The sequence below is a fragment of the Condylura cristata genome, unplaced genomic scaffold (genome assembly GCF_000260355.1).
Source record: "Condylura cristata isolate star-nosed mole 26May11 unplaced genomic scaffold, ConCri1.0 scaffold00030, whole genome shotgun sequence".
Classification (NCBI taxonomy): domain Eukaryota; kingdom Metazoa; phylum Chordata; class Mammalia; order Eulipotyphla; family Talpidae; genus Condylura; species Condylura cristata.
This window is the reverse complement of record NW_004567131.1, coordinates 23753415-23766049: the sequence shown is the minus strand read 5'-3', so window position 1 is coordinate 23766049 and position 12635 is coordinate 23753415. Positions and strand designations below refer to the sequence as shown.

At 43.1% G+C, this 12635-nt stretch overlaps 1 protein-coding gene across 1 annotated transcript in view; it reads left to right on the top strand.

The window, feature by feature from the left end:
* Positions 1 to 12635, top strand: part of PIP4K2A (phosphatidylinositol-5-phosphate 4-kinase, type II, alpha) — a 135991-nt gene that overhangs the window by 78657 nt on the left and 44699 nt on the right. Inside the window, exons 2-3 of the mRNA XM_004691300.2 lie at positions 2538 to 2635; positions 3864 to 3960. Of these exons, the coding sequence (XP_004691357.1) occupies positions 2538 to 2635; positions 3864 to 3960 (195 nt within the window). The remainder of the gene's footprint in view (positions 1 to 2537; positions 2636 to 3863; positions 3961 to 12635) is intronic.

Sequence of the window (12635 nt, the reverse complement as noted above, 5' to 3'; positions counted from 1 at the left end):
GCGGACTCCCTGCTCTGTTCCTTGACCCAGACTTTACACCCCCTTTCTTCTCTACTGCTTTGAGTATCACTTTGTCCTGCCCCATCATCTGTATGGGTAACACTTTATGACCAGACATAGTTTTGTACTGTTTCCATTATGCCGGAACTCCATTGCTCTTTATGTCACACAGCTAGCAAAACCTCAGACTTGACCAACCCCAGCTGCCTTCAACCTCTGCACTGTACCCTGAGGTCAAGCTCTCGGGGAATGTGGCTCTTCAAGTTTGCTTGGTTCCTTATAAATGAGCCATCATGGATGCAGATGGACTGACTCCGCCCTGTAGCCAGCCACATCTGTCTTCAAACCCGTTCTTCCTCATTTTCAGTCTTATTTATTTATTTATTTATTTATTTAAGTTCTGTGTTCTTCAACCTCTGAATTCCTCAACTCACCTCCCACATTCAGTAAATGGCACAGGTCCTACTTTGAAGAGAAAGTCAGAGTCAGCAGCCAGTTTTTCCTCCATCTTATTCTGCTCCCTCAGCAAGACTATGACCTCTTCCTTCCCTTGACACAGGAGCCTTCCCCCCCCCCCCAGCACAATTCCTGTATGCTTGGCCCCTTGTCCTCCCCCCTTCTCTGGGAAAGGACTGTGGGCAGATCCCTTCTCTCTTCCTGACCTCCTTCTTCCTTGCTCTTCTCTCCACTTCAAACTTCACTCTCAAGCTGGTGAGATGAAGCATCTGTGATCTCTCATCTCACCTGCTAAACATACTTCCGTCTGGTTTCCATTGCTCTGTCAGCTTCTCACTAGTCACCAAGACCGCCTTGCTGCTCAATTCTAGAGTCATTTCACTTTATTCCTCAGAAACATTAAACGTCCTTGGTCCCTGTTGGTTCTTGAATCTCTCCATCATTTCAAGAGTGACACTTTGCAGGATTGCCCTCTCAGCTCCAGGCTTTATTTCCCTTTGATATTCAAGAAAGACTTCTCCCAGCCCTCCTGACCTCTCAGTCTGTCTACTCCCAGGGAACCTATTCACTCCTGTAGAGGAACTAGTCTGCACACAGATTTGTCTCTCGCTCCTGCCTTCCCTGGGAACTTCAGACCCATATGTCCACCTCAGGTCTTTCAGGGAAACAAATTTACAAGTTGGAAATTGAATGCTGCCCTTGCAACACTCTCTCAGTGTAATCATACTTTGTCCTGTCAGGCTAACCCAGGTTTTTATCATTCCAGTATTGCTGGAAGCTCTCTTATTTCCTTCATCTCCCTGGCCTCCATCCTCTGTCAGGCTACTGCTGTCTCCCTGATGGACTTCCACAGTAGCTTCTTAAGGTCCTGGAAGTAGAGTCAACATCATCATATAGTTTTATATTTGATCATTCTATCAACAGCTAAAATCTTGAAAATAAGTAATTTGCTTCAACTAGCTCCTAATCTTGTTATATTTGTGAGTTGATGTTCGATTGATCTTAAGTCTGTGGGAATCCTGGAGGCCTGTTTTGGGGATACTTTCATCCAGATACACCATTTGCATTTTTCATCTGATGCAGACACCATTTTCATTACCTTCAAGGGTCCTAGTCTTGATGCCTTTTGGCTGACTGTCCAGCTTCCTTCGAGCCAATTATTTAAATTGTACTTTCTTTAGAAAAGTCTTTTTATTCTCAGTTGATGTTTTAGTAGAGCCACTATGGATTAAATTCACCCCAAGGGGGAAGAAGTTGTCTTCAAGATTTCCTGCATTTCTTAAAGGTTTTCTTCATCTTGCTCTTGAAACAGACTCTTCCAGTAATCTTCCAGCTTACTAGAAGTAAGGTAGAATCCATTGTTAACAAGAAAAATATAAAGAGAACCAAGACACAAAAATAATCCAGAGAAAGTTCAAAATTTTCAGGATTATGTCACAAATATCCATTCTCGGACATGTGAGAGAACTTGCTTAACCCTTTGTCTCCTTGACCTCGTCTTTGCTTTGCTTTGTGCCCTGCCCAAACTGGCTGCCTTTCGTTGATCCCAGGGCCATATGTCTCTCCTTTTCCTTTTGGTAAACTCATGCCCCACCCCAATACTTATGTTTAAACTTAGTTCCTATGAGGAAGGTAAAAGCCACATGCATAATGTTTTTCAACTGCTCAAAGAGAAAAATCATCTTTTATTCAAACAAATACTTATATGAGAAGTTATCTCAGAACAATTTCTTTCCAGAGGGAAGATATCTTAGTCACCATCTAAGGAGTTTATGTGGAAGTGAAGTGGGAGGACTACGAAGGAGAAAGAGGGACAGCTGGCCATGAGCATGAACTCCAGAACTCCTGGAGGCCCCACAGGACAGTGTCAGCCACATGAGCAGTGAGGCTGGGAGTTGGTGCTAGTGGGAGGGAGTCCAGAGTGAGGAAAAGCGGCAGAAGAGAGGAGTTAGGATGGGGGCGGGGGGGAAGGTTGGTGGTGACTTTTTGGTGTTCTCTAGTTTTCTTCACGAGATACTTGGACAAGTGAAGCAGTTCCCACCAAGATAGTAACCACAGCCACTTATTTTATGTCTTTCTAGATCAATGAACTGAGCCATGTTCAAATCCCTGTTATGTTGATGCCAGATGACTTCAAAGCCTATTCAAAGATAAAGGTGGACAACCACCTTTTTAACAAGTAAGTACAAGTATAACTTTTACAGAACTTATGGGGCTGCCAAGAGAGATTTTTGTGAATTTGTATAATCACTTTTTTTCAATGGGTGGGAGTAAAGTTTTGCTGATGAAGATAATCCTGTGATAAACATAACCATCTGTCATTTTCAGAAAAGCAACAGCGGGCCTTCTTGGGTAATATCCCTTTACCATATGGCATATTCTCCATGAATATCTTACATGTTAAAAGTGATCATTACAATTTAAATGTTTGGAGCTAAAATGTTGGGATTTTTGAGTAGCAGTTGACCTCATCTTAAACAAAACTCTGATCATGATTAGAAACAGAAATGACTTCATAGAATAAAGAATTAAAGTGCATTTTCACAAGAAAAATGGATGCCATGTTATACTTTGAGTATAGTTATCCATTTGAGTTTAATTTGAAGACATTATGGAGCACCTTTTGTTTTGGTCAATGCGTTGAAAATCAGAGGTACAGCAGCCAGTCAGATTTGTCCTGCCCACAGCAAGCTCACATATAATTTGGCACTGCGAAGTACAATAGAGGGCATGTGTGTGTGTGTGTGTGTGTGTGTGTGTGTGTGTTTCTGTGGGAATGCAAAACAGGAAGCAATTTTGAATGAGTGGGCTGAGCCTCTAAGAAATTCCTCCCATGTGAAAATCAATTATGACATTTCATATTGGAGCCATTATTCTAATGTGAAACTGACATATTAATTCTCTTAACTGTCTAGAGCTTGACCTTTTGAGGGAAATCTTCTCTGGAGGAATTTAGAATGTGATATTTGCGTAAAAGAAAATAGGACATTCAGGGAAGAGACAAATTCATTTTGTAAGCTTTAATCATCTAGGGGCTGAGGGTGCTCTGTGGCTCCCCCTGCTGCTTTTCTAGAATTCTACATGTTCTCTGCCTTGCCTTCACCGTGTCTCTCTACATGGCCTCTTCCCACAGCTTTTTCACTGGGGAAGCAGCTGTCTACTGTGGTCAGGATTAAAAAGGCTATAGAGGCCAAGTGTTTCTAGGTGATGAGGGGAGGCAGATGTCTCCTGTCTGTCCCCCATCTTGCTGTGGGCTGTAGTTGGTTCCACGAAGCACACCTGTGCCTTGCATGGGTTATGAACTTGGGCCAAGCACTCGCTTGGCTGCTTGCAGAACTAGACAGCAAATTCAGGTCTGGTTAACTCTTTGTATATCTGAGCTTTGCTCCACGATCTGACTGTTTCAGAGAAAACATGCCGAGCCATTTCAAGTTTAAGGAATACTGCCCAATGGTTTTTCGTAACCTGCGGGAGAGGTTTGGAATCGATGATCAAGATTTCCAGGTGAGTTACTTTTGTAACATTTGCTTCAAATGGTTTTCATCATACCACTTTTGCTCTAAAAAGTAAGATTCATTTTTTGTGAATGCAAGTGACTATGTAATGGCAATTCATTGAAGAATGTTTCAATGTTCTTTCTGAAAAAAATTTCTTTCAGGGAAGAGTCTTCATAGACTATGATTTCAGTAAAAAGTCAACAGGAAAAGAAGTTACTCAGTGGGGAGAGACCAAGCATGTCAGTTGTATAGTATACCCTCATTTCCAGGTGAAAATGTTCTGCCCACAGAACCTTCTTTTGTTCTTGCCAATTTGCTGCTTTTCAGATGTCCAACCTTGACCCTTGCCCACAGCAGTTTCTGACCACTTTGGGCCCACAGTTCCAGAAGGTACTGACACCACAGTTCTGTTGCCACAACCAGGGCACAAGGCCCAGAGTCAGCTGTTGAGTCTGCCCTCCACCTTCGGGCCTCACCTCCTAGAACATGAGTGTCTTTTCCCCCTGCCCATATTTGCGTGGATTCTCAAGCTTAACTTCCCCCTGCCCATATTTGCGTGGATTCTCAAGCTTAACTTCTAAAATTGAGATCATAGTGTTGTCACATCGGATGCCCCCTGGTTATTGCTCCTGGGCAAGGATCTGACATTGGTTTCCTAACTTCCATAAAAGACATCCAGCTTTGTAAAAACCCATTATTTTTAAAAGCAAAAAAATAATCTAAGTTAGGAAAGGCAGAGGCTACTTTCTGGTTTTTCATGACAGTCTATTCATATTAGAATGTGAATATGGATTTATCTTAAATCCTTTCAGATCAAGTATTCACTCCCTCCAATTTGCCCTAAATTGGAAATCCTACTTTATCCTGCATGAAGTGCCATTCCTTTCCTGGGTGACCTCACAAGGTGTACGTTGGTACAGTTCGCCCAGTTTTCCTTCAAAGAACAGGATCCCCATGACCAATCCAGTTTCCCAAAGATGACATTCCTGAAGTATTTGTGGACCTCCCTGTCCTTTCCCTGCCTCATTATTGAACGATTACAAGAATTTCTCAGTTCATGAGAAGCCTCCCAGCTGCCATGTTTTGAAGGGCAGTGCTCCCTGGGCTGTGACTGACACTCCCTCCCATGGACCAGGGCTGAGATTTTCAGGTTCTGAGCAGAGGCTTGGGCACTCAGGAGAAGGCTGAGGGGTGTGGGGTGGGGGGATGGGGGCTTCTAACAGACCATGGTCAAGTAGTGCTCTGGTATATGCTTAAAGTTTCAGAGAATTTAGAACAAATTTAGACTATTAAAGAATAAGCTTTGTGATAGAAGAGGCCTGTGTAAAATAAAATGATTTTGTGTTAAGAATGGTTATTACATTTAAAGAGGCCCTATAAAAATAAACTGAGTACATTGACAGGAATGAACAGCTGTTAACTGACATGCCAGGCAGGGTTTGTCTGGCACTCTCATGCTAAGCGTGTATTCCTCTATCCCCTGCTTTAAGAAGTGTAGGGCTTCCCTGGTGGCCTGGTAGTCTTGTACTATCACCACTATGCCATTAATTTAGTTCCTGGCCAGGGAGCAGACCCACATGGCACAGCAGACCTCTTCTGTCTCACCCGCCGCTCCCCTCAGTGTAGTTCAGTAGATCCATCTCTCCTGCTCCCCGCTCAGTCTCTGGTGAAATTCGTACGCACACGACCACCACAGTGACAACAGTTCACAGAAATGGACTTTTGAGAACCCAAGCCATAGGATCTTGCTCGTCAATTCATCACCATACTGAAGTCCTATTTCTCATAGTCCTGTTAAATGACATTTAAACTGGACCTTTGCATTCTGACTTCTGTTCTGCATCAGATAGAAGTGGTTTGAGATTTCTAAAATGACCAATTGCTGAAATGAAGACCAGCACGTTTCCTTTCCTTCCTCCCTCCCCTCTAACCCCCTCCAGGTTGATATTTAAATAAATGCAAATTGCTGAGTACAAACTTTGAAGGCAAATTAGGCAAGGGGAAGATGATTCACAAGTAACTAATTGGCAAGTCTGTTAAATTCTTAGCATGAGCGAGCTCAGTATAGAGAACCCATGTGAGTGTAATTAATCATTTGAGCACCGCTCCTTTCCTTAGCAATGTCTGGTGCTTTTGGCATTTAAATTGCTGCTTTCTCTTCAGCAACTGTATTTCTATTTAAAAAAAATGGATGTTCAAAGTAACTTTAGTAAAGCAAAGTAACTGATTTCCTTCTTAATCCTACATTCCTTTCCCATTATCTGTACCTCTTAGATTTCCAGCAGGGCGGGACCCTGAGTTTAAACTGAAGACCAGGTCTTACATATATGTGGGACTTGATATACCTAGTTGGTGACTTTGTTTGGTTTGGTGTAAGTTGTGCCAACTCTGGCAGTGGGTTGATGCCTTGTAATCTCCTGAATGCTGCAGGGGTGAAGGCAGAAGAACCAGTCCTTTGAGCTGTGGGATAGGCCAGGACCAAAGAGCCCATTACCTGGGGTCCTTGGCACACTGACTCCCCACCGCCTGGCTTTCATCATCATGGCCAGAGCAGGAAACAGGTGTCAATAGATTACTTTCAAATTGAATAGTTTCTCCATTTGATTTGAAAAGTGAGTTCAATGGCCTTGGGTCTGCTCATGTCTTAGAGCACCAAGCCTCAAGCTGTGTTGCACTGTCTTGCTGGGCTTCTTTGTGTTGAACCCACGGTTTTAAATCAATTTAAGGGTTCCATCATGCGTTTCATCCAGTATTCAGACCTTCGCATGAAGTCAAATGGGTAAAAGGTTTCGACCTGCTTGCATGTGTGAATACCTGTGGGTTGCAGTGGAGAAAAGTCAGTAACCGATCAATAGAGACCACTCTGATGCAAGTGGGACATAGTAATTCGTTGTCCTAATTGACCTGTATTAGAACTAAAACTTGAAAGGAACCGGAAAGCATTTCTGCTGTCTCCACAAACATCTGTATCTTTTCTCTAGTTTGGATGTTTATCTTAAAAAAAAAAAAAAAACCTTTTCTTGCTGTTAGTGACAAATTCTAGCCCCATTTCTAGAAAACTCAGCAGCAGCAGCACCAAACACATGTGTGTCTCCTAAGTGTAAGATGCTCCAGATACTAGCTTGTTTAATGCTTAAAAATCACTTCCTTGGTTTTTAAGTGCCCAGACTTGAATTACATCCTTCTGATCACTGCTGGGTCAGTGTGACCCTGTTCCCACACTTTCAAGAGGGCTCTGGATTTCAAGATGAATGCTCCCAAGAAGTCCACTGTAAGGACACTGCAGGTCTAGTCAGCCCAGGGTCGGCCATTTCATTCTGAAATCAACTCAGTGTGTGTTTATTTGGACCTACTGTGTGTCAGGCTCTTTGTTAGACATTATAGAAAGCAGAGAAGGGAGAAGGAATCAGTTTTCCCCTTAACCAGTTTCAGTTAGCTATAGACCAAAAACGTCACCCACAACAGATACTGAGATCATGTTCACATAACTTATTACAGAGGATTAGAGTTCTATTTTAGTTTTTGTTGTTCATCTCTCTGCTTAGCGTGTAAATAAACTTCTGGTACATATGTGTGGACAGGAAAGAACAGCATCTGCAGGGTGTAGCCCTGTGGGTGGTTTCTGGCGGCCACTGGGATGTGTGTCCTTGGTAGGTAAAGGAGGAACCGCTTTATTTTTAACTTGGATGCCAGGTTGTTTCAGATGCTAATGAGATTTAGCGAACCCAGACACTTTTTAATTTTTTTTAAAGATTTATTTATTCATACAGAACTGGGGGACAGGCCAGAGATGCGGAGGGTGAGAGGATTCACCAGAGACAGAGCGGGGAGCAGAACAGGCAGATCAGTGAAGAACACTGCTGAGGGGAGCAGCGGGCGGGTCAGGAGAGGTCTGCCTTGCCATGTGGTCACCTCCTGGTCAGGCGGGGATCGAACTCACGCGGAAGTAGCTTTAGCTTCTTAGTGCTGTGCTTTAACCCGCTGCGCCACCAGGGAAGGCCCCCAGACACTTATTTTTAATAGTCAAAAAAAGTCTGCATCCCCTTTCTTGTCTCTCAATGTCAATCTTTTACAACAATCCTGAAAGTTAAATGGAGGCTTCAGGTAAAGTTTCTGAGCTTCAGGAAGAGGATTACCCACAAGAAACCAAAAGGTTTTGCAGGATGGAAATGCTGCTGTTAAAGCTAAATACACCACATAATTGAAACTGAGCCCTCGTGTTCTTTGTAGAAGATAATATCAGGTTTACTTTCCCCTACTGCGTCTCCTGAATTAGAATCTCTCATTATTCACATTTGATGCATTTTCTTCTTTGTATTTGTAACAGTTCTCATTTCAAATAATTTTAAAAGCCAGTGCTTTAAACTTTTAATGTTCTTGTTTTGAGTTTAAAAATAAAATTCTAAAGTATTAGGACCTTCAGGGTATACTAAACTTTGGGGAAATTAAATTCTGCAAGTATCTCTAGGAATATATTTAGTGTCTGTTTTAAATTTCCTAAATAGGCAATATAAGGTCTGAGTGTAGAAATGAAGTCAAACTGGTCTACAGGCACCTAGGAGACAGTCCTGCAAGAAAGGGAGGGAGGGCGGAGGAGGAGAAGACTTCAGGGTCAGAGAATGGAGCTGCAGGGTTCAGGAACTGGACTGACTGGGAGGATTTTTTTTTTATTTGAAGTTATTTTTTCCTTTTTAATCAGTATATGTATTTACATTGTTGTTCACTTTAAAGCATCGTTTACTTGCTCCCTGCCCCACAGTTCATCACCATAGTCCCCCATGTTCCTCCCTCCCACAGGGAAAAAAAGTGTATTGCTATTACAGTACAGGCACGCAAAACAAAACTGAGTGGTAGAATTGGGAGCAGTAAATCTCCTGCACTGTTGGTGGTAACACGAACTAGTACAACCATTATGGAAAACTGTTTGGAGGTTCCTCAAACTGCTTAACATGGAGCTTCCTTACAACCCAGCAATCCCACTCCTAGGTATCTACCCTAAAGACACAAAAACATTGATTGAAAAAGATGCACCCCCATGTTTATTGCTGCTTTATTTACACTTGGAAAAACATGGAAGCAGCCCAAATGTCCAAAAGTAGATGACTGGATTAAAAAGATGACTGGATTAATAAGATGTGGCACATATATACAATGGAGTATTACTCAGCAACCAAAAAAAAAAAAAAAACACATGTCTTTGGCAGCAACTTGGATGGAGCTGGAAAAGATTATGCTTAGTGAGATAAGCCAGAAAGAGAAAGAAAAATACAGGATGGTTTCACTCATAGCAGGAGTATAATTGACCAGGTGAGAAATAAGAATAATGAACAGAGATTGCTGTTTTTCCTTTGAAGCTGATTGTTCTTTGGGGTTTGCTCAGCCTTGCGGCAAGTTTCTCCTCACAAGTTAACTGCATCCAGCTCCCAGTAATCAGTAGGTGGAAACTGCTCATGTCATGTTGGACGAGCCTACACAGAAGTTTGGGGAAACTCTCAACCCAATAACACCAGATTTTCTTGGGTGCTTGTAAGAGTTGACTTAATTACTAGCCACACCACAAACTGCCCCCACCTCAGAACTCGGGCTTCCTGTTTGCCTGTATACCAGAGATATTTTCTGGGGGGTGGAGTGGGGGATGGGATCAAAAACGGGGGAGGGAAGTGCACGGGACTATGGTGATGGCACACAGGTGACTCAGTGATGGGAAACCCACGGGGATTACAATTGAGATTAAAAAAATGTACAAAATGATGTAAAAATAATTTTTTTAATAATATAATAAAGAATTGGGAGCAGTAAAGACTGGAAAGTGGGAACAGGGAAACCTGACTACAGATCTTCACATGATTTGTCAGCCTGTGAACAGCCTGCAGGTTTAGCACAGGAGAGTAGTGTGATGACATCTGGATTTGTGGAAGAGAATTAAAGTATTTACGGATAGAAGGCATAAGAGGGAGACAAATTATGAGGCCGAGAAATATTCCAGCAAGTGAAGAAGAGGCAGGAGCAGTGCACTTGGCACTGGCTGGCACAGCAGAGAGATTGACAAGACCAAGAGGAAGGTCACTTTTCAGCTGCCCTGGTGGGAGCCTGTGGGAGCCCAAGGTGCTGGGGCCTCAGAGAACAAACAGCAGGGGTGCCAGCCTGGGGGAGGAGGGTTGGAAATTCAGACAAGGGGAGGCAGGTACAGCTCAGTTTTTACCCCGTTTAATGTGGAGGAGACCTTGAGGTACAGTGTGGCTGGTCCTCCTGCCGTTGAACGTCCTAGGAGGGGCTCAGAACAGGGTCTCGAGTGACCGGCATCAAGTGCGTGTGTCTGACAGCCCTACTGTACATCACCACCACCAGCTTGCTTCCTCTTTGAACAATGTGAATGCTGTTTTTCCTTTGAAGCTGATTGTTCTTTGGGGTTTGCTCAGCCTTGCGGCAAGTTTCTCCTCACAAGTTAACTGCATCCAGCTCCCAGTAATCAGTAGGTGGAAACTGCTCATGTCATGTTGGGCGAGCCTACACAGAAGTTTGGGGAAACTCTCAACCCAATAACACCAGATTTTCTTGGGTGCTTGTAAGAGTTGACTTAATTACTAGCCACACCACAAACTGCCCCCACCTCAGAACTCGGGCTTCCTGTTTGCCTGTTTCCAGCCCTTAAAACCACATGAGATTGACTTTTCAAGCAACAGCTGACAGTCAGTGGCTCCTGGCTCGGGGGCTCCTGTCCAGGTGACGGGCCACTTTTGTTCACTAGAAGCCTTGACTTTTTAATGTCAGTCAAGTTCTACCTTGAAAGCTTTCCCAAGGAGATCCATGGCACGCTGAAATTCCTGCAACTGGACTTGTTTCTCGGCTGGTCACTACGTTCCACTTTTGTGTTCTTTTCTGATAATTTGTTTCATTATTGATAGGTGTTAAATTGCCCTGGGTCTTATTCTTTTTTTATAATGAGATCCATTCCAGGCCTGGGATCACAGTTCAGGCTACCTTTGAAATTCCCCAGGAGCTTAGCACAAAGCTTTGAACACAGTGGGCAGTTAATAAATCCTTGATGATCATGCCCAAGTTAGCATGTTGGTCTTTAACTCTGATGAGGTCGGAGGACCATCTGTGCTCACTCATGTCAGATGCAAACCCAGGAAGCTACCTTGTCTGGGCAATCACTCCTGGTTCCTGGGCCATGTGAGCTCAGGCCTGTAATCATAATCCTGAGTTGTCAGCAAGGCAGCAATTGGCTTCCAGCTTTTCAAGGCCATAAAATAGGTGGTCTGGGCTGGGAAAAAAATACCAGTTTTCTGGCAGTTGGGAGACTGATTTGAGTCATGGCTCTTCGATGTCTGATACTATGACTTAATCCAACACTTAGCCCTGGTAGATCTCACTTCTCATCAAGGAGATAAGGGAGAAGGACACTATGTTCTGCAGCCCTGCCAGCTGTCAAGTGTCTAAACCATTAAGTCGCCAGGAGTTGAAGACTGTCACTTAGGTTCTTGTACACAACACTGCCATGTTCCCTGTGTCAAGTGATGGTATTTACACATGTAAACATGGCTGAGTTTTAGCAGACTACAAACTTGCATCAAAATGAGAAAAATATGTATGACAAGTAATTCAAGAGAATTGCTTAAACATGCATAAAAAAATTATACAGGGATGTAATGGCTATGAAATCATGACATGTTTATGAGTGGTGTGGGAGAATTGGCAGTATGAATGAGCTAATTAAGTTGACCTTTACATTTCCTCCACCCTTCTGGAAGCCCTGCTAATCCTGGACCCCCTACTGTGGAAATAAACATCTTCAATGAACGCTTTTGGAGGAGGAAAGATCATTAATCCTTTTTTTTTAATGGAAAGGGTGATAATTTCTAATAATTATGAAAATAAGAAGGCCATTGAATAATGAATCTCATCTCATTTACCTGGTAAGGGCTGACATGGCACCAGCCTTTCAAACACAACTGTTGACGTTGGAGAAAAGGTATTAGAAGACTAGTAATAGAGCTGGCTGTAGAAAATGGAAGTGTCAGCAAATCAACTTGTTTTCACATTGCCTGACAAGTAAAAATAGTAAGAATATGACAACTGCGTCCCTTGCATCTAGTAGCTTTTTTCTAGAACTTAATATTTGTCATATAGTTCATTATATACCCCCCCCCCAAAAAAAAACACACTCTCTCCAACAAGCCTAAGACCATTCTAAGAAACAATGTTCAGTGGCTGGCACATGCCCACTGTGCTGTCTGAGGGCACCATGCCCATGTCCTTCATGAGTCCAGAGACAGCCCCATACCTGCAGCTGGCACAGGGCCACCTCAGGGTGCCGAGTGTGTTCAGGGCACTTGCAGGAGTGTTGCTACCAGCCACAAATACCTGTGTGCTATTTAACTGCTTGGTGAACTCTCCAGAGTAGGCCAACCTACGGCAGAAAGTGAGTAGTTTCCTAGCTGGAAAGTAGGATGAAGTCTGCTAATGGGTGATGAGTGTCTTGGGGGAGGGGAGGTGGTTAAATGTTTAAAAATTCGTCGTGGTAATAGTGGCTTAACTGAATATATTAAAACCCATCAGTTTGTAGATTTTTAAATAGGCACATTGTGTAGTTGTTGAGGTATAGCTGTGTGTAGTTGTTGAGGTATAGCTGTGTGTAGTTGTTGAGGTATAGCTGTGTGTAGTTGTTGAGGTATAGCT